This window comes from Clarias gariepinus, chromosome 3 (assembly GCF_024256425.1).
Source record: "Clarias gariepinus isolate MV-2021 ecotype Netherlands chromosome 3, CGAR_prim_01v2, whole genome shotgun sequence".
In the NCBI taxonomy this organism is placed as follows: domain Eukaryota; kingdom Metazoa; phylum Chordata; class Actinopteri; order Siluriformes; family Clariidae; genus Clarias; species Clarias gariepinus.
In genome coordinates this window covers 14,672,714-14,698,615 of record NC_071102.1, presented here as the reverse complement: position 1 = coordinate 14,698,615, position 25,902 = coordinate 14,672,714, and the positions used below count along the sequence as shown (strand labels likewise).

Sequence of the window (25,902 nt, the reverse complement as noted above, 5' to 3'; positions counted from 1 at the left end):
ATTTTACTCTCTATGGATTGATGAAAAGTTCCCACTTAAGTCCATTTCTGTTCCAGACTGTGAAAAGTGGGGTAAATACTGTCAAAGTCAATGTAGATGAAGTTAAACGCTACATAATCGCTCTCCTGTATTGCCCTATTTGTAAGATCTCGTAAGGTTAACTGCAGCAGATGTCCCAGTCCATCACCTTCTAAATACCTCACTTTCTTTCCCAAACCGTTTGTAACAGGTGATGCCCAAAACATCTGTGGCTCCGGCAGCACTGCAGCCCATCCTGGCCTCCTCTCAGCAGCCTGTCCTCCTTACTGCCAAGCTCAGCCCCGCTCTCCTGCCATCAACAGGCCCAGTGCACCAACTCCACATTTTTAATCCTCAACCTGGCACTGGCACCGCCCCTCCCGGAACCGCTAATGCCACCCAGCCATGCCCCGGCAGTGCCCAGCCCGGCTTTAACATAATCCAGCCTTGCCCCAGCATCACCATGACACTCAGCACCAACATCAGTCAGTTGAGTACAAGCAGCACAAAGCACAGCGCGCAGCTTCCCAGCATCCTCATCTCGCCCCAGCCTAGCAAACCACCCGCTGTGTCGTCTGCCCCAGCTAACGTCGACTCTGCAAATACAGGCACACCTCACACAGCACGGAGCAGCGAGTCCTGCCCCGTTACCCCCGTGAGTACAACATCTCCTAAACAATGGTTTAAACACGTGATCAAAGGAAAAATAACACTAGAATGAACTAGACCTGGATACAACAATGTAGTAGAATCGTTTAAGATTGTAAAATCTTTGACATTATTGCTTCAATTTGCTCAGCAGCCATTGCAAACAAAAAACATTCGAAAACGAGATTTGAACCGATTTTTCCTTTTTGTCTCGTTCAGACACCTGATGCAGCGGACAGAGCGGAGCCAAAGACATCATCCAGCAACCCCGCACCATGCCCCGTTCCACTGAAATCACCTGTCGCTGCTTCCACAACCTCCCGCACACACACCCGCATACACACTAACACACCTGTGACTTCACACACCCTCACACCCAAAAGTCAGGATAATCCACTGGTAAGGCATGGCTTCTTCCCCTCTTCTCTACAGAAGGACATTCCTTTTTTTCTGTATGATACAGTATTGCAGTATTTAAAGTATTTAAAAAAAAAAACAACATAACTTAAAATTAACTTAAAATTCAATTCAACGAAAAAGCTAAATTTTTACTGAGCAACACATATTTCGTTTACGTCATCTAACATAATTGCTATTTCTAAATAAACATATAATTGACTCCAGCCACACAAGATGCCGATGTGTGAGTAGCTTAGAGTGAACCAGCTGCAGGATTATAAAGAAATATTGACATTAAAGTAAAACAAATGTCGCGAGCATGCGGGTGTGCGTGCGTTCCAACCCATGCAGTTGTTTGAGACTAATTTGCACTTGCAGTGTTTTGAGACTGGTGTAAGCGTGTGTAATGAGTGGGTTTGAGACTAATTTGCTTGCATAGTCTGAGGAAAAAGGCTGAGCTGAGGTTTTCAACATGTGCGACATCTGATAATCACCGTCACACAAAATACATAGCAAAATAGATTTTTTTCCCCCCAAAGATAATATCTAGAGTACCAATGTGAAATAAATACGTACGTAAAAGTCGGATGTGATTGTTTTTGTAGTGTTTTGTAGATCTGATGAATTGTTCTGGAGTAGTGCTAATGTTCTGAGTGTTTCCTCACTACGACGACTAGGATTATGAATGATGAACAACGTCAGAAGTCTAGGCCTAGATATCTCAAGAGAGTGTGTGTGTATACAAGTGTATGAGTTATTAATAACACCCTCAGCCGCAGAAGTCTACCATTACTTGTCTATGATTATGTTCAGCGCATTAATGCGCAGTGCTGTGTGTGTGTGTGTGTGTATAAAAGCCTTTAGTCTGTAAGTGCCAGGATGTCTTGCAGTGGCTGAGGATTTACAGATACTCAATAGCTTTTTGCTTTTAAAGTGTTAAGTATCTGCACATTAATTATTGCTCTTTGTTGGTGGATGTTTTTATGTCCTGCCGAGTTCAGCACAGATTTAGGGAGAGGGTTCTATGGTAAATGATGCTGTCTTTATACTGGGAAAGATTTGCTTCAGTTACTATTAAGGTTTAGGAATACAGCGTCCTCCCATGTCGATAAGAGCAGGATTTCTCTCACAGTATCCGAGTCCCGAATAACATTTCTACACCAGAATTGTGTTAATATCACATTATGAAATATTCCTCAGTTAAGCAAATACACACTGTATATGTATATGTACAGTATATACGCACTCTATATAATACCTCGGCATTAAAATTTTATTTCTGCATGCGAGTTCATAAGGCGAAATTTTGTATTTTGCAGACAATCCATTTCAGCCTCCCCAAAATATTACCAATATTACTAATTTCCAACGCTGTAATCATATTTATGCATATAAAAATGATTGCATTGCTAGCGTTCTTGCTAACATTCTTGGGACCCATGGTGCTACGCCCTTACTAAAGCTTGCACAAAATGCAAAAAATAACACAAAGAATACGTAAACTTGTTTTGCTTGGCTTTTTACCAACACAAACAAATTTTGAACGGTTAGCCACTCCGCTGTTCAGTCTGTCTCGGTTCAGTCGCTCGTGTGCCAAAATGCTTTATTTGCTGAGACGTATAATAGACATAAATTCACAAGGCGAGGTTTCCGTATGCCGAGGTACCACTGTATGTATAACGGACTTAACGGACAGTGTGTATATCAGGAATAACGGATGTTTGTCTCTTCACTTCTTGTCTTTAAAGAAACTGGCCTTCATGCTGTCTCTGGGGCTCGTAACACATGACTATCTGGAGGGTGAGTGTGTGTCAGTTTCGGCAAGTTTTATTACATGTTACAAGTAAAATGATCCTCAGCGCAGTTAAAGCGGTCGGCTAACAGTCAGTCACGTTCCGTGCAGAGATCCAGAGCAAACGTCAAGAAAGAAAGAGACGAACAACAGCGAATCCGGTGTATAGTGGGGCAGTGTTTGAGCCAGAGGTAACACTTTCAGCTTTCACTCTCATACACACACACACACACACACACACACATCTAGCTAGAGCGTCTGTCGTGATCTGTGGGGGATAACTCTTACCTGTGAATGTGTTGCAGCGTAAGAAAAGCACAGTGTCTTACCTGAATTCTGCAAATCAAGAGTACAGCAAGAGAGGTGAGTGTGTATCGGTTTGTACGTGAACTGAACGTGTGTGTGTGTGTGTGTGCACAGCAATGTGTTTAATCTTAATTAAACACACCTTCATGGTCTCATTACACCACAGCAAAACACCAGCAGTGTGCTTTCTTAGGTCCCTGTGCGTTCCAGCTGATTAACTCCACCTGTGTTTTTCTAAACTCACTCTGTCTCTCTCTCTCTCTTTCTCTCTCACACACACACACATACACACACACACACTTAAAGTCTGTAATTGACTTATGTAACAGGTTTGTTTCCACTCGCTGTTTAATGCCTCTGCACTTTGAGAGACACCGAGCACAACGGCAGCCGAGTGTTTTTGTGAAAACATTGCATTATTTATTCATACACAGCATCATAATGACAGAAGGCTGCATCTCTAGTCTTAGGAGAAAAAAAAGTCTTTATGGCTCATATAAGTTTCTGAAATTTATGAAAAAAATATTGCTGGCTTCTTAAAAGCTGTTCTGTAAGGAGGCATGAAGGGTTGAAGTGTTAGTGTTAAAGGGCATATTAGTGCATGAACTTCTTTCACACGCCCTCCCACACACACACACACACACACACACACACACCAATATTGTCTTTGAATGTTTCTTCTAAGCTCAGCCTTACTGCCTGCTGGATCTTAAGATGAGCCTTATAGCCCTAATAACACTTTCTGCTTTAAACTGTCTGCTTTTATCATAAACTAAATCAACATCTTTATTTCTTTTATGATTTTAAAAGTTAAGCTGAAATTTTTTCGAAGGTTTATTTGCGCATAATAATCTGATCATCTTCTCCATCCTGCATTTTAATATTAATATTTGTACATTTCCACTGTCCATTATAACTGGTCTCTTCCTGATGCCGCTAATGTTTCTATTTAATATAATAACACTTACGTTTCTATTCATAAATCTCAGATTAAAGTAACTTTATTAAAAAAAAAAAAAGGTTTCTTCTGATTATTACAGATTTCGACATGGGTATGGCATATGTTTTTGTTAACTTTTAAAATATAATATGTAATTAAAACAAAACATACAGTATAAATACAACAATAGGAGCAACTAGACAGGTACATTTTGTGCCTCTGGGCCTTTCATAATGACAGTCTACGGGATCAGTTGCTAAGGTACTTTAAAGTGGTTGCTAGGGCGTGGCTTGACAGCTTCACAATGATCCTGAGAGACTGATTGGTTGCCTGAGTAAAATAAGCCCCTCCCACATGTCTCCATGAGATCCATAGTTAGGTTCAGTTTCAAAGTTCCTCTGGATGTTACCATAGCAGGGAATGCAACTGTGAACACTTCCTGTTTGAATGGAGAGTACCTTCACCATAATATGCCAATAGGGGGACCTCTTGCACTCTAGGGTTACAACTTATACCCTGTTGCGGGGTATTTTCTGACAGAGCTTGCAAACCTTCTCAACTGTGTTGAATTTAACAATTCTACAAAATTCTAGTCAGTCTTAATGCAAAGTCTATGGGATATTTTGGGTGGTAAATGTACCCCCCACCCTCCACCTCTTAAGGTTATGGGTTTAGATGTACAGGGGTGAGGGTGAGTAATGTACAGAAGGTGCAGTAGGTAATAAGGATATGTTATACAGTAAATGTCGAAAAAACGTATAACTGTGCAAACATTGAACATGTCAAGAAGATAACATGTTTAAACGTTAAACATATGTACAGTACATATATACATCATACTTACCTCTTAATCCTAATAAGTTGTAATAAGGATGTTATTGGATTTATTCCCAAGGTTGGATTTGTGATTAAATTTTTTTTTTTTGGTTTAACATCTGTTTGACATCTGTTTCATACCCACATCTTTTCCTTCCCCTAGCCAACGAGGACAGCTCATCAGAGGTACGTCACATCAGTGTTTCGTCTTTTTTTTTGTCTTTCCATTTTATTCTTTTTTTTTCCCCTTTTGTTGTCTATCTCATCTCACCCAGGTCGCCCACCCAAACCCAGCAGTGTGGTGGAGAGGGGCATCAGCCCTTTGACCCCCACCAGCCTACACCCAGCGTGTGTGGGTCCTCACTTCCCACGTCTTTCCACAATCCCTCTCATCACATCCATCCCCATCCAGCCCTCGTCTCAGCTCGAGCTCAGTGGGGGATGTAAGTAGCTAACGGGAGACTACCGCACCCACTGATACACTCCCCTGTTCAGGATTAGCGGCTCTCCCTATGTGACAGACGAAGCTGTGGTCTCATCGATGCCTACATCACGCCCGAATGACCACTGACAGATAGTGGCATGATAAATCATTACAACTCTAGAGGAGCAATGATGTAGAGTCTCACCATAAGAGAAGAAGATGGATTTACTTTTGAGTCTGCTTCCTTTCTAGGTTGTCTTTTTTACTTGACGCCGTCACCTCAGGCTTGCTCATTAGGGATATAAAAACTAGGTCTGTTATTAAAAAACAGTTTAGAAATGAAATGGAACTGTCGTTTAACCTCACATCAGTTCATACATTTGTGTAAAATAATAATTATATAACTTTTAAATTTTAAGACATTACCATCGCTTGTTAAAGGTAAATCAGAACGCTGTAATGGGTTAGTTAAACAAATCCCTTCAGGCTATTTATTTATTCATAAATAAAGACGTGTGGTGTGTAGACGCAGTGGGCAGTCACTCGTGTGACACTTATGCAGACGTCTGTCACCTGGAATGCCTGTGCCAACCCTCTACGTTGTGCATCAGGCATATGGATCCACCCCTCATATAAGAAGCAGCAAAATGCCCTCTTCAGCCTCTGCCCCAGAACTTCTACCCCTCTTAGCTAAAGGTATTTACGGGGTACACATGCAGAAGCTGAATGACATGGGAGGAGTTCAGATCATGTTAACATAAAGTTCACATGCCTCATTGTAATGTCATGTGTTCTCTGCTCTTTGCATTTTTCAATGTTGCATTTTCCTCATTTACGTCTTTTTTTTGCATTCTTGTCTTTTTGTTATTTCTGCAGCAAAACTATAATGGTTTGTGCTTTGATTACCAATAGTGGCCATTTATAACTTCCAGATTTCGAAGAAGGATGAAGTTATAGAGTGGCCTGGAACTCTTGCCATAGTCCATTCCTACATTTCTTACAAAGCAGGTAAGAGGTTCGAGTTCTGATAGCAGACACCAGTCAACTTTTTAATGACTGTTAAAAGGGTTAAGGTCAGGATTCTGTGTGGAAATTTGAATGAGTCCTGGAATGTGGCAAGAAAATCTCCTTAGATGTGATCATTCAGGTCATCAGCTGACTTTATTTTATTGTCACATTACTGATCCTAGACCTGACCAACTAAAGCAACCCCAGATAATAACACTGTGTGTTGAGTGGGTGTTTGATGTGTGCATCGCTTCATGTGCTCCCCTTCTTACCCTGACATGCCCATCACTCTGGAATAGGGTCAATCTGGACTCATCAGATGACATGAGCTTCATCCATTAGTAAACTGAAGCCTTTTTTTTATTATTAGTCTCACTAGCAAGTGTTTTTTATTATGGCCACACAGCTGTTCACTTGCGTCACATTATGAGTGTATGCAAATGCTCTTAATTATTAATCACAATCCAGGCATTTTCGTATTAGGAGTGCAATGGATTACAGAACTCATGGTTTGGATCAGATCATTTTTCTGATCAGCAAAAATATGTATGCAAATATTTTGTTTTCCATTTTTTACCTATAAGGGCTTTGATGGCTCAGTGGTAGAGGCCCGGGTTCAATTCCCAGCCCAAACCCCAGCCTCTGGATGCAGTGCCGGTCCCAAACCCGGATAAACTGGAAGGGGTTGCATCAGGAAGGGCATCCGGTGTAAAAACCTGTGCCAAGCCTGTACGTGCCCGGGTGATCCACTATGGCGACTCCTTGGCGGAAGCGGCCGAAAGACCAAAAACAAGTGTTTCATTTATTACTTATAGAAGTGAAGGAATACTTAAAGCAACGAATGTCTAAAAACAACATTAAACATCTGAAATGTTAAAATATATTCTCAAGTATATTGTTAAATTAAAGTGCAATATGAGACATGAGAAGTCTTTCGGGTTTTTCTTTTCGATGAGGCTATTTTTTTGCTCTTACTATTGATGAGTGCAGTAACAAGAAACTATATAACTGGATGGCGGATCAACCATATATCCAACATTCCGCTATTTCTTATACTGTTTCCTAGGTAAAAGCCTTTAGTAAAAATGTAAATTTTACTAACTGGTTGTGGTCCTTATTCCTCGTCCTTGTTTTGTCTCACAGAAAGAGAACAGGAGAAGCAAAGGCTGGAGAAGTGGAGCTCTGAACTACAGCAGGAGAGAGAAGAGCTCGAGCTCAAAGCTAAACAGCTCAGCGACTCCATCACGGTGAGATCGCGTCTCATTTATTTTTCCCAGCCCCAAGGTTTCAGACTATAATGACTAATTATATCATTCTGAAACATTTAAAAACCTTGAAACATCGGTCACAGCTATCTCGATCTCGCATTTTTTCAGATATGTACAGAGAGTAGGACTGGTGTTCTGGCTCGACAGAAAGAAATGGAGGCCTCAATAGAGAAGGTTAAGGATCTGGTGCGTCTTATTCGGGGCATCCAATTGCCCCCTCTGCCCCAGTTCTTGGCCATGGGTATTACCAATGGAAATCCAAGCACTATTATGATCCAACAACCCATCCCCATCCCCAGCTTGGAAGAAAACCAACATCCAAACCGAAAGAACAGCACAAGCTTTGATAGTGTCTCTGACGTAGGCAACACCTTCACCGTCAACCAACACAACGATCCCACAAACACCAACAGCAGCATCCCGAGCGCTCCGAAAACCGAGGACGCCGGCGAAACCAAGAACGCTTCCATCATTCGTCACGGCCCCATTACAAACGCCTGTCCAGCTCTCAGCAATACACACAGCCAGAACACCATGTGTGCCAGCTCGAACGGGACTCTGGAGCCTGAGGAGGGACACGAGGAACGCAAAAACCAAAACATCACCAGTGAGAAAGGCTGCACGGGAGACATCAATAAAAACAGCATCAGGGACCTCAGAGGAAGTGCGGAGCCTCAGTTGCCTACAGTAATGCCCATGGCAGAGGTAGTACAAGGTATAGAATAGTATCGACATCAAAGCGTGCACCCCGTTCTGCCCCCGTACACCCCATAGACCTCCGATCTGAAAGTGTCCTAAGTTGCCATTTACTGTTTCCGTTCCTGTGTTGTCTTGTCTGTAAGAATCCACAGTGCCATTTTCAATGAGCAGGATTAAAAGTTCTGAAGTACCAGCACCTGAAAAATCTAACACAAATAATAATCAATAATAATAATATAAAGAAATAAAACTTAAGAGTTATCAGAGTTTAAGATATCACACCAATGTGTGCCTGCTATAGTTGCCATTGCACCTCTTGGATGGAAAGCATACAGAACAACTGAGCAAATGCTTTTTCCTGCTGTTAAATCATGTTGGGACAGAAGTAGGCATGTGCCGATAAGACATAGAGGTTATACTGAATCTACAGCATAAGGATAAGATGAAGTCAGATTCCTTACTTTGTCCAATTTTAAGGGCATTAATGAATAATAGTTATCGATTGATAAACATATTTTATTCTCAGTTTAAGTTTTATTTAATCAACCCTAGTGGAACAATCCCATCATATTAGTTACATAAGACGAATTAACGTTAAACAAAGGTGAATAAATAAATAACAATCTGGTAGCTAAAAACGCCATGCAGTATATTGTGTACTGCCTTAACTGCATGTGTGCCGTCTTGTGGTGTAGAAGTTAACAGATACTTGAGCTACAGAGAAATATTATGCACAACATCCGTTATTAGTCCCTTAAGCAATATCACACTCAGGATCGTGCTGTACTAAATATCAGCACAGCTGTCGTATCAAGATACCGTGCTGATATTCAGTACAACAAATCGACCTTGAGTGCAATATTGCTTTTATACAACAGGTCCACGAACACCTTTTATTATTAACAGATGGTGCCAGTTATTTTCCTACCCCGACATACATCCTTGTGGATGGTAGAACTATATAAAAATGCGACAGATGCAGTTAGCGACCGCCAGTTAGTGTAATTAGCAGAGATGAAAGTAGTTTTAAATTTCTAACAGTCCTGAGAAACGTACAAGATTTACTTTTATTTCCACTTTAGAATATCAGCTAACTTTTTCGGGGTTGAATCCCAAATATGACTTAAGGGTAGTGCACTATGTAGGGTGTACAATCCCTTGGTCCACACACCAAGTAGTGCCCTTGGTCAGGGGTTGGAGAGGGAGCTGGGATTCAGCCTTGTGTTGGAAGCTTTGTAGCTCATGTTATCGGGGAACAAAACAAGACGGACGGTTCAGAGGTGATTCGGAATGACATACAAGCTATTACTAAGGAGACAGCAAGTTGTTTAAGATGACATAACACACATGTGAGGCGGAGTGGTACATATAGTTGAACGCCGCAGTGCTGTTATGCTCTATATCGTCACTCATAGAATGCCAAATTACTAATAAATTTTTATTCAGTTAAATCATTAACAACAACTAATCAATTAACGCTTCATTATTAAAATTCCCAGTATAAATCTAGTTTTGTTTTTAGCTTGTTTCTTCATTTGTTCATTCTTCTTATATAAGTTTTACACAAAAATGTAAAAAGTCATAAGGTTGCCAGACTGTCGTAACATGGTAATTATCGGTACATGTCTACTTCCGGTCCTGTTGCTGTTATAAAGGAGTAATAATGCTGTAAGAGCGACAGAATCAGTCCAGTACAGGTGTAGGGCGTTTCCCCTCTCTGGGCTCCAAAGCAGAACAGCTGAGAGAAAGACATGAATCATAATTCATAAGCAGGTCTTCCAGGTGTTTCAAAAAGCTACACACCTATTAGATGTGTCTGTTCTATTTATAACGTCCATGTGCAGCAATTCTGTAAGTATATTTTTAAACCGTTGTCTTTTCAAATAAATTCCTCAGCTCTGTTTTTGCCAAATATTGTTTGCCACAGGGACATGTATTTTTACTTTATGGTGATTAAATAGATGTATGAATAATAGCGTTGTATTTGTGTAGCATCAGTATTGAGGACTCTGAATAAAACACAGACACAGCCTTTACTAGTGATGAAAATGATTGATTGTTAAGGCAGTTAATGAGTGTGGTGTTGGATCTCAAACACAACCTTTACATCAGAAGGTTTCAGGTGGAACGTTCCATGTCTCTCCCCTTTTTAAAATCCGATAATAAAAAGCGAATCTCCTAGTTGAAACGACGAAAATCAATGACACCATGATTAGTCTCTTTCTCTCTCTCTCTCTCTCTCTCTCTCTCTCTCTCTAGTGTACATGGTTTATGCACATTTTATCATAAGAAACGTTTTATTCATGAAATGATGCTTATGTAGCATTACACAAGGGCTTTCTATTTTGTATTGTTTTATTAGCTGAAGTGTTAGCCTTCCACATGGCAGCACTGTTAAGACGACTCGGAGCGAAAAGCACAGGAATGCAAAGTTTAGCTCGAAACCCAACAGCACAGGAACGTCAGCGGACCCAACACCGCTCCATTACACATCTGCCATTATATCACGTTGAAAAGCGAACGATCGAAGACATGCTGCATTTGTATCATATCTCTGAAAGTCTCCAGATGTGCGTGTCAGACCGTTATAACTAGATTTAGTGTTTTATACGGGGGTAGGGCGACTTTTATGAAACTGTATGTTAATAATGAAGCACAACAGATCATGCAGAGATGCAAATTACAAATCTAAATGTGATGCAGGTCTGTGTAAATAGAAGTAGTACTGGTTGTGTCCTTGTATTAGCTTGCGTGCGTGTGTGTGTGTGTGCATTTCACTACTCAGGCAATCAACGCGTCCAGCCTGCAGTAGAGTTTTAAAGCGGTTGCCTTAACATGCTCTGGTTTTCTTGGTTAGCACGATGTTCCAGCTGGAGGTGCGTTTTCGTCAGTGTGATCCGACAAAGCAATGCGCGTTTCCCTCCAGGAGTCGTTACTGCTTTCTGTTGCACCGGATCAGATTCGAGTTGTGTATCTTATGCTTATTTTTTTGGGCCAGTGCCTGATTTGAGTTTTGTTTACAGAACCTACTTGGAATTACAATGTTCTTGCACTTTCAGTTATTATAATTTTTTTATTTTTCTTAAATTATTTTTCCTAGAGTGCTTTTTGCATCCGTTCCATTTTCCAGTTTAGTTGTCTCGATTTAACGCAGCCGAGCTTAATTTCCGAATTGTCTCACAATACCGCTTAGCAGCGGACTAATTAATTTTAATCTTGATAAGCCCAGTGGGAGGAAGAACATTTTCTCGATGAATAAATGATTGCTTGCAGGTGACGTTTACACAGACGTGTGTGTGTGTGTGTGTGTGTGTGTATGTGTGGGACTTAATGGACAGCTTTAAGCCCTGTAAAATTAACCAGGAAAAAATTTTAATTACAAATAAATCCATAACTGTGGTTAACTCTCACTACAGTTGCGAGATCTCAGTTGTGAACATTGATGTGCATTTTTCTACACCGGAATTTTCTTTTTTTTAAGACAATGAAATGTCTGATATAAAAGTGTGTAAGGGATTTCCCGTTAAATTGGATATTTATACACAAAGTCGTCCTCAGCCCGTTGCTTGGCGAGGAAATGTCAGGATTTGCTGATGATAAGACTGACCATTTGTGTTTGGATGTTTAAAGCCGTAGTGTCCGAAAGTGTGGAAAGTCTCTGCATATACTGTACGTTACATACACTAGAGAATAAGTGTTTGTGTCATTTTATTGGTCCATAAAGTGTTTTAAAAAAAAAAAGAAAAACTTTTTATATATCTATATTAAAAAAATGTGAAACTACTGGAAAGTCCGAGACCGAGGCATCACGTTACAGTCCGCTCAGTCATCGTTAGGCTGCTGGTGCGGAGTGTCACGGTCCCCATTCCTGTTCTCCCTCGACACGAACTCGCGCGCCTTCCTTTCACCATTACCTCATTCAAGGGCCTCTGACCTGTTCAATTCAGGAAGGCAATCAACTAAGGAGTATTGCACAAACACAACAAATTCACAGTGGTACACCCCTCGTGCCAAATTCTAAAGTGTTCAGTATGCGAATTTACATCGTTCTCTTGGAAAGAAGTGTTGAATATTTTTTCATAATGGTTTTAAGTATGATGTGATGAATTACTTTTTTACAGTTTCTATGTTTATCTGGTCTTTGTTGGTCTTTGTTGTTTGGTGCTGCCTGATGTTGGTTTGTTTGTTTCATTCATAGACTTCATCGTTTTCTTCGTGTAAGTTATTTAATGCACATTTACAGTACACATCTTTCTTCATGTTGAAGGGGATGGGCATTTTAGAAGCATTTGATCAATTTGTATTTATTAATTTTTACCATTTTTGCTAATTAAAACCATAAAGTCAATCGGTGTTTCATTTGTCTGATTATGCATCAAGCTTTGCTGCGGGTTTTTAATGACATACTTACAACCGCTTCACAAATGACTCGTGTCGTGTAGATTCTTGGGTAAATAAATAAATATATATATACAAATACCTCAGAATAAAAATGTATATACTTAGAGACGTAGTATAACGCTTATCCTGTACAGGATCGTGGTAAGCCTTATGGTCAGGAGACTTGGGGCACGGGGCGGGGGTGGGGTTACACCCTGGACAGGATGCCAATCCATCTCAGGGCATCAGCGCTCACTCACACACTACGGGCAATTTGGAAACTCCAATTATCCTACAAAGACAATTCTCTGATTATTGCCTTAACAGCCTACGGTATAATATCTGTAATTGTTATCATGAGTTGGAGGAGTTTTCTTTACCATAACCTCGATCCCAAGCCCGGAGGGTTGCGTCAGGAAGGGTATCCGGTTTTAAACCTGTGCCAAGTTGTTATCCGGATTGAATGGTCCCCTGTGGCGACCCTTTGACGGGAGCAATCAAAGGACTAACAACAGTTAGTGGGAGAAAACCCAAGTACGCAGAGGAAACCCACCAAGCACAAGGAGAACATGCAAACTCCACCCCCACAGATCCAAAGCCGGGACTCGAACCATCCACCCTGGAAGTGTGAAGCCATGGTGCTACACCTACATGCCACAAAGCAAAAACCCTTCTGAAGGTGAATTTTATATTGGTCTAACCCATTACTCTGTTCACTATCAAGTAATAAGAATCTCCAGTAGTCAATCGTATGTGTACAGAGCTTCTAACAAAGGACATTGTCACAAAGCTGCTTTAAAGAAAGAGAAATGGTTTAAATGCTTGCGTGCAATAATCAGGTCTGAATATATATCAGGTTGTGTGATATATGTGCAAAATTCTGACTACTTGTTAAAGCTTCTCATCCGTGTTCTCTTCCTCTGTCTGATACAGTACACATCATTACCCCATTAGCTTCCTTTTTATTGAAAATGGTTGTGCCCAGTAAGCTTCCCAAGGACGCCCGTGACTATTCACCTTAATCATTACTGAATGTCTTACTGAGGGGTTTTTTTTATTTTTTTTTTTATAGACTTCACGTTGATTATAGACTTCAGTGTTGTACTTCATGAAATACTGAAGTCTGGGTAAAGGTTGTAAATGATAAACAGCTCTTTTTTAATTCCTTTTTTTTAAATCACACACTTTCATTTTTTTAAAACTGTCCAGAGTTTCTATTTTCATGAGCTTTATCCTGGATAAGAAAAACTGAAATTAATGCATTAAGAAGGCTACGTTAATACATAGAGCATATTTAATTTGTCTACATTCAATAAAATATGCATACATTTTCTTTTTTTCCCATTCAGATATTTTATCAGATCAGGACATGAATGCGTTTAACCACGTTCCAAACATTGTCTGGACTTTATAGATAATTAAAAACAAATCCGTTCAAAAATATTAAAATTGCCTTGTCAGCTTTATTTAAAGAAGAACAGTTTGATACAAATAGAAAAATACGAGGACAAATTTGACAGATCATTGCTTTTCATTTGTGTGAGTGTGTCCTACAGTAGGTCTCTCTTATAACTCCATCTCTCCAATATATGCTGTATTCAAGGCTAAAGAAATCATAGATCTTAAATAGGAGGACCAATTTCCCATCTCTTTCCTCCAAAACATTTTTATCCCTCGACATAACTAAAGAAATTATGAGCTATACTTTGTAAGTGTATTAGTCAGCTATTTATTTGGTTGCTACATTACATATTAGGGTTGAGCTTTAAAACCTTTACACCCTCGCCAAGTATAGAGTATATAGTATGCATACTGTCTACATGCTAATGTCAGGGCGTTACTTTTAGCATCCATGCTATTTTTTTTTCCTCGCTCGGTGCACAGAGACGCCAAAACGCTCAAGTCTACAACATATCCACCAAACCTGGGTGTCTAACTGGGCAGATTATAAGAGCTATCGGACAGAAGCCAAACAGGGATGCACACTCAAAAGCCTTCAACATTAATAAAGCGCTTTAAATGACCTTTCCAAGCTTTCTGATACATTTTATTTTCTGTCTTTTTCAGGTTTGGAAAACACAATTTCTAAATTCAATGATTTTTCAATGATTTTCATAAACACATTTAAAGGTAACACATGTAAGTATTTTGATGAAATAGATTTTTATGGTTTCTTGCATTCATACAGTCAAATTGTGCTAAGAAATATAAAAATTTTCCCCAAAAGCAAAATTTCCTCTCTTCTGGAAGAATGCATTCACAATAGAATCCAAATTGTTCTCCTGGACCACCTCACTTCTACTGTACAGTATACGAGGCTTACAGTATAAGGAACGGAATAAGAGATTTGTCCCAGATCAAGCAGAACTGCATGTTTTTGCTGCTTGTATGAATGTATTCCGCCTGACATTTCTACTCACCAACACTGAAGAAGAGGAACCAGTCAAATAAAGCTGTGAAAGTTCTCGTATATTTCTTCACTAGACCACTACAGTGCATCCCTTTCTTTAATATTTCCCTGGAGTGAGGATTTTATTTGCACATATCTTTCTCGACATGATGGCAGGACTCATTTTGAAACTTCCAACGTGGCCGTGAGTGTGTTAACTTCTCCATAGCTCATATCAGCGTATTGACGTGTTATTTTTTTCCACTTGTTCAAACAGTTTGATTATTGTTTTTACTGTTTTCGAGGACACTTTAATGACTTCAATTCCCACAGCGTTGGTCCAACATCCAAATAATGTCAACGGTGGTCCAATGTTGATCCAAAGTCAGTAGTTATAGAACCAAAGAGCATCTATATGGTAGACGACCCAAAGAGTGAAGGAGTCCCAATAACCTGGCGACTAAGCTAATCATTTTCATGCCGTTAAACAAGTCCAGTCGTTTTTCGTACTCGAGGATATGGAAGTGATCTGGTTTCGAGTCGACCTACTGTAGACATGTAACAGAACACCTTCTTCTTAGCCGGATCACCACTGCATGGTTTTGCTGCGAGTAAGTTTATTCTTGAGTGCATGCCGCATCTGAAGCATGCGCGAACGCTTGTCCATGACTAACATGTGGCGATGGAACTCCACCCGGACCTCACTGATCAGCTGGCTGAAGGCTGCCTCCACTGCTGAGGAGCACTCTGCTACGGAGAGCTCAAAAAAACTACACCTGGTATACCAAATCAGACAATCATCATCATCATCATCATCATCATAATAATAATAGCACATTTACATCTTATGTATTAAACAATTCCAGCTTCACACAGATTAATATTTCCCAATCTGGAAAATGTTTTCTCCCCAAATTGCTCATATGGCCATTCCACATCAGCCAGTCCTGCCCCATCATATACCAGCTACCACCATCGGCATGTTGTGTTAAAAATAGCCAAGTATGCTTTTAAATATTACAAAACAATATATTCAAATATTCTATCATTAGTTGTTTAGTCTGTTTATTATTTAGTATGTCAATCTGTTACATCTTGCTTTATTTCAACACATTTAATTAAAAGAGGGAGTCAATACTTTTGCACAGTACTGTATGTAAAGCCTCAGTACAAACCTCAGGTCTCTGGCCAAAGCCTGTCCCTCTTCTGTCCTAACGACACGTCCATTCTCAATGTCATTCTTATTTGCTACAATCACTGTGGGGATTCCTGAACACACACACACACACACACACACACTGTTTACAACACATCGTACTCCTAAAACAGAGCAGACGGTCATAAAAAGTAATAGCAGGTACAAGGTTTATTTATGGCATCATAAAGCATGGACAGCACATATGAACACACACACACACACACACACACACAGCCTTTCAGTCCCCAACATGTTGAATGTTTACACCACACCGCTTTGGGTTACAGAGATATTTATTACTGGTCTAGTAACTTGGAATTATTAACCTTTGGAAAAATACCTCCGTTAGCATCAACAAAGCGGGATGTGAGGCCACTCTTACCCAGGCTCTGTCTGATGTGATCGATGAGCCTCTTGAGCCGCGCGACTGCCTCGAAGCTGCTCCGGTCCGTCACTGAGTACACGATCAGAAAGCCGTCGCCCCATTTAATAGCGTTCTCGAGACTAGTGGTGCCAGGTCCAACACACTCCTGAGCGTTCACACACACACACAGAGACAAACACACGGAAAAACCTCAGGGACGGTGATCTAATCTGTGATGAAGTATGAGATTCAGGCCCACAAACTCTAGGTGGCAGATGGAGCTGATCGAGTGCAGGACTTGTAGAACTTTCACTCCAACAAACTTTGAAATGCTTTTAGCATTTAATTGTGATCTAAATTCTAGTGTTTACTTGGAAAAATCTAAACACAATCCGCTCGAATTAAACAGTGATGCTCGGTGAAGAATAAGAGCTGAGAGGAATGGAATGAACACAACAGCTCTGTTTACTGTCTGTGTGACAGCCGGGGATGATCCCCAGCGTGGAGATGATGGAGGAAGGTACAGTAAGGGAAGGGATGCTCGGTGGGGAAAATCAGCTCTGATACAAAAACAACCTAAATAAGTGCTAAAACTTGTGCAGGACGTGTTTAGGTTATGTTTTTTGGTCAAATATTCTTTTTCTTAGGATGTTCATACTACATTTCAATGTGACGTTAGTCTAAACTCATCACACTCCTAAAGTGAAAAAGTGCACGTTACTCAGTCACTCCTTTGATTTGTGTCTTTTGCTTTCCGCTTTTTTTTTTTTAGACTTTTGCTTTTATCTGTTTTGGACAGATGATTTTATTTGCGCCCCCCAAAAGTCCATTTCTCAGTGTTACACCGTCTCGCTTCAAACTATAATAATTAAAAATGCTAATTATTGATAATAAAATGGGTGTGAGCCTTTAGAACCATATGACCTGTAAAAATTGTTGCTACAATTAAAGCATTCCGTGCAAAATTGGGGATTTTCCCCACAAAAAAAATCTGTAGTGTCCGTAACCGTGTCTAATTCATGTTGCAATATCTTAACAATTGTGCATTTTAGAATAATACACTTTTTCAGGTTTATGAAATTGTACTTAGCGAATGTGTGTGTTTTTTTTTTATAGAAATAGAAATGTGTGTGCACATACAGTACAATACAGCATATACAAAAAAAAACAGCATGGACTGATAGATAAGAAGCATTTACTATTATAAAAATAGTGTTATATGATCCTCCTTCACTGTCAATGTCCATCTTCTATGGGGGGAACTCTGATAAATGACAAATTTTATTAATGTAAAATCAAATGAGTTTTAAAATCTGTACCTGATTTAGGAGCACTTTTAAAAGCTCACATCATGGATAATTTGGGCAGTTCAGACTAGTATGATTATAAAAAAAAAAAAAAAACAGACCTCATTCACACACTACGACCAGTCTGGGAACACCAATCAGCCTGACCTGCATGTCTTTGGACTGTGGGAGGAAACTGGAGATTTCTGTTTTACAATTTGACACATTAATTCATAACGTTAAAGCTCTACTTCATAATATCTTTTCACACTCAAGTGTAAATGTAATGATATTGATGATACTGACCTGTTTACCTAATAGCCCATTTCCCAAAGTGAGGGTGTATAAATAGCCCATTTCCCTCAGTGGGCCTTTTTGATTTTGTTGAGTTCCCCATTAAAGATTTCTGATCAAGTATTTACATATAAAAAGTACCCAAGGCCATGTGATTTAAACAACATGATGTTCTTTATTTATCTTCACATCGGGTGTTAAGGGGAGTGGTGGCTCAGGTGGCTAAGGCTCTAGGTTGTTGGTTTAATGATTTAGGTTCGAGTCCCGCTGTCGGTGGGTTACTACTGTATACACCATACGACCCAGCCACTGCATGTGGTGCCAGTCCCAAGCCCAGATATAATGGGAGGATTGCGTTAGGAACAATGCATAACAACATACGGACTTTTTAATTATTAATGGTATTGTGTTGATTGGTAGTTTTCTCCTGTTCAATGGTATGAATGATTCTTAATTGACAAAGCATCACTTGTTATGTCGTCAGGAGGCTCAAAGGACATAATAGAAATGAAGAGGAATGCGAATTCTAAACCCTGGCATGAGCACCAATCAAAGGCCATGATCATGATAACATCATGACTTATCCATTATCACTGTTACTGTACCTATTTGTTCCTGGCGATAATTATGGTTCGGATCTTAAAACCCTTCGTACCTTATTAACTGTGTCCAAAATCTCCAAGTCGATCGCTTCCTTGTCCACTGTTTTGCGGCACCTGTAGGTCACCTCTGAGAAAGAGAAGCAGAATATGAACCGAACGAGACGGTCAGGAGATCATAAACATGATTCAATAGGAATGTGAGTCAGTGTGTGTGTGTGTGTGTGTGTTACCCTTTTTATGGTCATACTCCCCAATGAAGCGCTTAGTGATGAATCTCACACACAGTGCTGGATTTTAAACAAAAGGAGTGTAAGAGAAACAGAGAGACCGAGCGAGAAGCCGGGAATCCAGGAACCGAAGTGACAAAGTGACACCAAAAGGAAGAGATATATATTATTAATAGTAGAATAATTCATTATTGATAGGCCATAAGTTGCAGCATGTAATGCTTTCCCTTTACCCGTCTTTCCACAGTTCTCTCGTCCTAGCAGCACCAGTTTTGCTCTCGCCATTTTTCGTGGCTCCGTCATTCTCGCTCTGGATGATAACCATTAACATTAACGTGATTTTATTAATATGCATCTACATTAATCATCCAGTTCACTGAGCAACATATTTATAAAAACATCTTATGCTTAACATCTAAACATCTCAAGCCAGCACTAAGCACTTTCTAATCCATTTAAAAAAAATACATTTTACTTACATTTTATTTCTGGGTGTTGAGTGATAGAGACACTACGCAGCTCTCCACACTGTAGAGGTGTTCAGGTTCCTCGGCAGGTGCCCCCCGCTAACCCTGCGCTCTTAACACATCCTGAGCTTATTGATAATTGACAGAAAAGCAGAACAGAAGTGCACTTGCCAAGTCTTTAGAGCGGACCGACCGTCCAGTACGTGTGGGGATTAAGACAGGACCACACACAACGTCCATCTCTAACATTACTCTGCCTGCCTACTGCAAGCTTCACTTACAGGACAAAGTGTTCACTCTTCCTCCCTCCCACTCCTTCTTTACATTCATCACTCCTTCGGAGTCATGTTCTCTCCTCTTCTGCCGCTCTGATTAAGGAAGCGCTTGATTTATGGCTTCTGACGGAAGAAACATTCCGTCTGCTCCGTAAAGTGCCCATTACCTGCAGCTAAAATTACTAAGTATAATTCATCATAGATTATGTATTCAGCTCTTTTTTTGGCATTGTAGCACTTAGGCAATTGATAGGCTGGAACAAAGTCCTAAATTTCATATTTCTTTAACGTCTGTAGGAGCGAAGAGCGTTGGAAAAAAAACAGATTTATGCATCTGATCAAGGGAGCAAGGAAAAGTTTGATGTTAATCTGCAAACTAAAAAGGAGAGATTTAAGGCAGGCGAATATTTATGGCGTCTGTTTCTCAACAAATAGTAAATATAACTATATTCAACTCCTGAACCAGGTGGTCTATGGAACATTCAGTCGAGCTTTATATCACTGATTTAATGCGACCATTTAAGCAAGTGTGTAACGGTGATTCAAAAAAAAACAAAACGAAAGAAATGATGTTTATATTTTTTATGTCCTGGAAAGATCAGAAATCTTAACGAGATGTGTTTATCAAGCTGCTGTTCTAAACTGAGGTCCTTTATGTGATATTTAATGATAATGGCTAAAATATTCTAGGAAGATTTGAGTTAATTAAGTGTTCCACTGTTAAATCACTACACCTTAAGGAAACCTAAAGAACAGAAGTGTCCTGCTTTGTCCAAAGCCTGAATGTTTGGTTTTACGTAAATGATGTTGATGATCAAACATTAATCAATTTAAGCTTCCAACTAATCAAAGAGATATTATCTGATAATGTTTGTTTTGCATAAGGAGGATGCATCTGCAATCCACGCACATTGTTTTTTTTATTTGTGCTTCTGTAATTTGTCTCACATAATAGTTTTATTGGGATTTCAACAAAAGAACAACTGTATTTCAATAAAACCTAAACTGAGAAAAGTCATGGTAAAAAATAATGATGAACCTGCAATCCTATATCGAATCACGTTGTGCTTTTTCTTACGTCTCATCACAATGTTCAGTTTTCTGGCAAACTTTCTTATAAAAAAAACATGCATACGGCACATATTCACGTGTATTGGTATTTGTTCAATCCGAAAACAATGTATTCTCATTTACATCATTCCTACAATGACATCCACAAATCAACAAGACATTACGTTCCTTTAAATTGTCTCCAAACACTCTAAATCCTATAAGAATCATATATATATATATATATATATATATATATATATATAAAAGAGCGCACTCCTCGCTGAGACATCATGCCTTCTCTGTAGGTCTGTCCCTGCCAGCTCTAGCTGAAGTGATTCTGGATCAGTTCCTGTCGAACTCTCTGTGCCTCCAGGTCCACTTTATCCTTCAGATCACTGCTCTCTTCTGATTGGTCCGTGGCCTCAGTCCTCTCAAAGGTCCAGGCGTCCAGTCCGGACTGCAGCGAGACGTTATGGAGGACGCAGCACGCTTGGATGATGTGAGAACATTTCTCAGGCGAGTACTGCAAATAACCTTTGGCTCCATCGAGGCATCGGAAGCGCGTCTGTAGAGCGCGGAACGTGCGGTCTACGATCTCGTGCGTCGTCATGTGAGCCAGGTTGTAGCGGTAATCTGCAGGAGTCTCGGGATTTGGAACTGGGGTCATCAACCACTTTCTCAGGGGGTAGCGATTGTCTCCTGCAAAGCAAAGGACAAAAAAAAAACGCTCAGACAACTTAACAGCAGAATCACAGCATTTGGGGACAAACTGCAGAGACAATAAGAGGAGTTGGAATTGGACCTTGTGAAATGGATAAAGTTGAGGATGTGCTCATGAGTAATAGGGAACAACACAATTTAACTAGTTGTCCTGTCTGAGGGAAAGGTCAGGACAAATCAATACAGAGTCATTCCCACTGATGAAACATGTCTATCCCGGGGGCAGTGATCGCTCATGCCTTTGAAAATCAATTCAGCATGTTAGATGGATGAATGCATACTTAAACATTTAATTTACCCTACAAGGCTCTTTTCCTTTTTTTCCCTCCCATCTCACCTAAAAGCCAGCCCTCGTGGTTGATCTGCTCCTCAAACAGCTTGCACACGCTAGACTGTTTAAAAACAGCTCGGTCTGTTAGACCGCCAGGCCAATGTGTCTCTGCACTAAGCAGCATCCCTCGGGCGTCGCAAACCAGTTGGCAGTTAATGGAGTGGAAGCCTTTCTTATTAACATAAGACGAATCCTCTGCGTTAGGTGCTTTAATCGCTATGTGCGCACAGTCCACCACTCCCAGGACATTAGGAATCCCTGCCACTCTGTAGAACTCTTCTTTCGTCTGCTGCTTTGTGGCCTCGTCCCTGTTGAAGCTGATGACCTCTGGGCCTTTCTCGATCAGAGCTTTGGTGACATTGGAGACGCAGCGACTCATAGAGGCCTGGCTGATGCCGATAGCGTCTCCCATCTTGCTCTGGAAGGAGCCCGATGTGTAGAAACCCAAAGCAGCAAGGATCTGAACATCAGGACTGATCGCTCGTGACCTCTGAGTGCGTCTTAACAAGCTTTCCTTCAGCAGCTCCACCAAGTAATAGATGAACTCGCGCGGGAAGCCGAAGGTCGTCAACAGAAACTCATCTGAGACGTTTTCGATGTCGAAACGATCCAGGGTTTTGTGCCCCCGGCCATGGAGCAACAGGTCACAGTCCAGGATTGCAATAGGGATTGCCATTATGAGTTAAATGATCTGTAAGTAAACACACAAGAATTAGAATTATCCTTAGGAAGTTAGGATCAGAGCACAGGGTCAGTCATGTTACGCCGCCAACCTTCTGATCAGTAACTCAGAGCATTAAACCAACAAAGCGTTCCTATACCAGGAGTCGAACCGGGGTTGTCTGTGTGAAAACCAGGCATCCTGGCAGATCGGCCATATGCGTATACAATATGCTCACTGATCCATTGTGTGCAGTGGTTAGAGAAGATAAATATTTTATGTAGATGAGTAAATGCAAAAAAAAAAAAAAAAAAGAAAAAAAAAGAGAAGAAGCAGTTTGCAATGCCCAGTAGTATCAAAATTGTGTCAGTAAATCATTTTAAAGCCCACACGGCTGGAATTACATTAGCAGTAATAACCTTTATATCGATATTCATCAATGTTTATGGGATTTCCTGCATGAACAGCCTTCTTCACCTCACAGCATCTCAAACCGTTAGGATCTGCACTTGTGAACTCACGTGAACACTAGGAAAACAACACAACATTTCTTTATTAAACCAATCAAAGACGAGTTTGTGTTGCTTTGGGTCGTTCTCTAATCGCATTATCTAACTGACTTTCTTGTTGTAAGATGGACTCTAAGTGACATCACTGAGCTTCAGACCTGTGGTGAACCTGACACACTGACAGGCTCAGAGCTTCATCAATACAGTAGTTACTGTTTAGTCATATTAGTCAGTCTATTGAACGTCTTTAATCTGAAGGTGTCATGAAGTCTAACTACAACCCACAAAACTTCAACTAAATGCTGAGTGCTACTAAGAGGGATAAGTGTCGAGGACAAAAAGTGTGTGGAAGTACCAGAGAAAGCAGACGAAGAGTTGAAGACACAGAACAAGACAAGATGAGGGAAGGATGCATCATTTGTTTGTTTTTTTAAGGAAGTTAAAAGGCAGAAAGTCTCTAAAGTCTTTGGCTACAGTTGGCAGTAATGTAAGTCCAACTGCTATTAAACAACAAAAAAGAAGAAGAAGAAGATGACTACAGCTATATCAATAAAAGAAATGTTTTGTCTGTAAATTGGTCAGAACTCACTCGTTCAGTGATTTCTTAATGTTTCATACATTGGAGGACTAGAATGTCAATTTTCTGTCTGTCTGTATTTCTGTTCAGCCAGATTTTGTTGCGGCACAATGCAAAATTGGCCAGACAGAATTTAATGAAACTTTGACAGTTCTTAGATATTTGCCTAAAGTTAAACCTGCACCAAAAATCGAAAAATCGAAATGTTGAGTAGAAGTGAAGTTATGAGCAGTTATGTGCTAGAGTATAAACCGCAAGTTTTGACAGCATACTGCGCATGTGTCAAACTGTGGACGTGTCTTAAATCTTAAGTGCCAGAGGAACAATCTCCTCCTGAACGTCAGTAAGACAAAGGAGCTGATAGTGGACTTCAGTACAAAGCAGGTGAGGAACTACCAGACCCCCGTCATCAACAGGAGCCCAGTGGAGAGAGTGGACAGCTTCAGATACCTCGGTGTTCACATCACGCAGGACCTGGCATGGTCCTGTCACTTCAACACCGTGGTAAAGAAGGCCCGGCAGCGTCTCTACCACCTCAGAAGCTTGAGAGACTTTAGACTGCCCTCCAAGGTGCAAGAATTTCTACTCCTGCACCTTAGAGAGCATCCTGACGGGAAATATCACGACCTGGTTTGGGAACAGCACCATGCGGGACAGATGAGCTCTACAGAGGGTGGTGCGATCAGCTGAGCGCATCATCCGCATCGAGCTCCCTGATCTGCACTCGATCTACAGCAAGCGGTGCTTGACCAAGGCCAGGAAGATCGTGAAGGACCTCAGCCACCCCAACAACGGACTGTTTACGCAGGCGATAAGATCTCTCAACCACAACCACACCACAAGGCAGAACTAACACAACCTTTTATAATTGATCAATCAATCTTTTACATCCATGGACACTATGGACAATTACACGCACACCTTCCTTCATATCACTACATATTGTACGTTTACATCCTGGACCATTGAACAAAGACACTTTAATAACTTTGCACACCTACCTTCACAACTACACTACATGTTTACGTTTACATCCTGGACCAGTGCACAAAGTCACTTTAATAACCTTTGCACAAAGGCACTTTGTTCTATGCATATTTGCACACCCAGTACAGTATATTTAAATTTGTACAGTATATTTTAATTTGTACAGTATATTTCTATTTTTATGTACATCATATTTCTATTTTTATTTTTATTTCTATTTTTCCTAGCATATTTATATTTTTATTTTTAGTTCTATTTTTCCTAGTTTAATTTATTTTTTTTATTTTTTTTATCGTATTTCTTTATTCATATTTATTTCTTATTGTAAACTTTAATTCTCTTTTAGGGTCAATGGCAGTCGTATAAGCATTTCACTACATATCGTACTGTGTATGACTGTGTATGTGACAAATAAAATTTGAATTTGAATTAAATCGACGGCTGGACAGAATTTAATGAAACTTTTGCAGTACTTAGATTATCTGCCTGAAGTTTAACCTGCACCAAAAGTAAAGTCAACATGTTGAGTAAAGTGAGGTTATAAACAGTTTTGTGCTGGATTTAATGATCTACTTTAAAATAAGCTACAAATAAGATACTTGCTCAATGTAAACACACATCTGCACCAGTAGATATTCATTAGTTTAATATATTTGTGAAATTACAGTTTAAACTGCAGGCAAAAATATCACTGATTACATTACTGCTTATTTTTAGCTTTGCCGTTTTAACTCTTTCAACAAACACTTTTCCTGTAAACGACGGGTACTTACTGTATAATTAAACAATAATAATATTAAAGAATGTTCAGGAACAATAATGGAAAAGGTTGAAGCTGCAAAATGTTTACCAACATGTTCAACCTGCTTTAATGTACAATATTGCCTGCTTTTGGGTTTAACAGCCATTCAGATAACATCACAGCACTCTCTAATACAATTAGAAAATGTTCTATTTCATATTTAAAACGTCTAAATTTCATAAATGGGTATAAAAACACGCTAAACTGTAATAGCAGCACCGCTGCTAACAAATAAACCAGCGCCATAACATTACCGTAAATCCTCAAGTGTGTTTACGCCGCCATTTAAATCCAGATCGGCACTTTCCACACATTTGATTTTCACCACACTCCACCCATTTCAACACTTTTCTTTTTAACTAAACTGAGTTTGGTTGCGATCACCAATCATTTTATTTCTTTAAATTACTTTATTTATTTAAGTTTTTACATTAAATATTATGCAATATTGAGCGTTGTATA

At 40.0% G+C, this 25,902-nt stretch overlaps 3 protein-coding genes across 5 annotated transcripts in view; 1 reads left to right on the top strand and 2 right to left on the bottom strand.

The window, feature by feature from the left end:
• phf21aa (PHD finger protein 21Aa) overlaps window positions 1-12,649 on the top strand; it is a 49,742-nt gene extending 37,093 nt beyond the window's left edge. Inside the window, exons 8-16 of the mRNA XM_053493130.1 lie at window positions 230-673; window positions 886-1,065; window positions 2,814-2,865; window positions 2,969-3,048; window positions 3,163-3,220; window positions 5,083-5,105; window positions 6,276-6,351; window positions 7,495-7,598; window positions 7,728-12,649. Of these exons, the coding sequence (XP_053349105.1) occupies window positions 230-673; window positions 886-1,065; window positions 2,814-2,865; window positions 2,969-3,048; window positions 3,163-3,220; window positions 5,083-5,105; window positions 6,276-6,351; window positions 7,495-7,598; window positions 7,728-8,345 (1,635 nt within the window). The 3' untranslated portion in view covers window positions 8,346-12,649. The remainder of the gene's footprint in view (window positions 1-229; window positions 674-885; window positions 1,066-2,813; window positions 2,866-2,968; window positions 3,049-3,162; window positions 3,221-5,082; window positions 5,106-6,275; window positions 6,352-7,494; window positions 7,599-7,727) is intronic.
• A 1,508-nt stretch (window positions 12,650-14,157) lies between these two features.
• Window positions 14,158-20,115, bottom strand: zgc:110699 (uncharacterized protein LOC325371 homolog). The gene is made up of 7 exons (XM_053492880.1): window positions 19,538-20,115; window positions 19,292-19,368; window positions 19,062-19,118; window positions 18,885-18,958; window positions 16,668-16,815; window positions 16,263-16,356; window positions 14,158-15,863 (listed from the first exon to the last, which is right to left on the bottom strand). The coding sequence occupies exons 2-7, from the start codon at window positions 19,359-19,361 to the stop codon at window positions 15,674-15,676; spliced, it is 633 nt and encodes a 210-aa protein (XP_053348855.1). The 5' UTR covers window positions 19,362-19,368; window positions 19,538-20,115; the 3' UTR covers window positions 14,158-15,673.
• A 248-nt stretch (window positions 20,116-20,363) lies between these two features.
• harbi1 (harbinger transposase derived 1) lies at window positions 20,364-25,864 on the bottom strand. 3 transcript variants are annotated; one of them, XM_053491425.1, is made up of 3 exons: window positions 25,695-25,864; window positions 21,911-22,595; window positions 20,364-21,552 (listed from the first exon to the last, which is right to left on the bottom strand). In XM_053491425.1, the coding sequence occupies exons 2-3, from the start codon at window positions 22,578-22,580 to the stop codon at window positions 21,176-21,178; spliced, it is 1,047 nt and encodes a 348-aa protein (XP_053347400.1). In that variant the 5' UTR covers window positions 22,581-22,595; window positions 25,695-25,864; the 3' UTR covers window positions 20,364-21,175. The 3 variants fall into 3 exon arrangements, with proteins under 3 accessions (XP_053347400.1, XP_053347401.1, XP_053347402.1); XM_053491426.1 differs by lacking the exon at window positions 25,695-25,864 and adding an exon at window positions 22,985-25,688; XM_053491427.1 differs by lacking the exon at window positions 25,695-25,864 and adding an exon at window positions 25,412-25,688.
• Window positions 25,865-25,902: the final 38 nt, after the last annotated feature.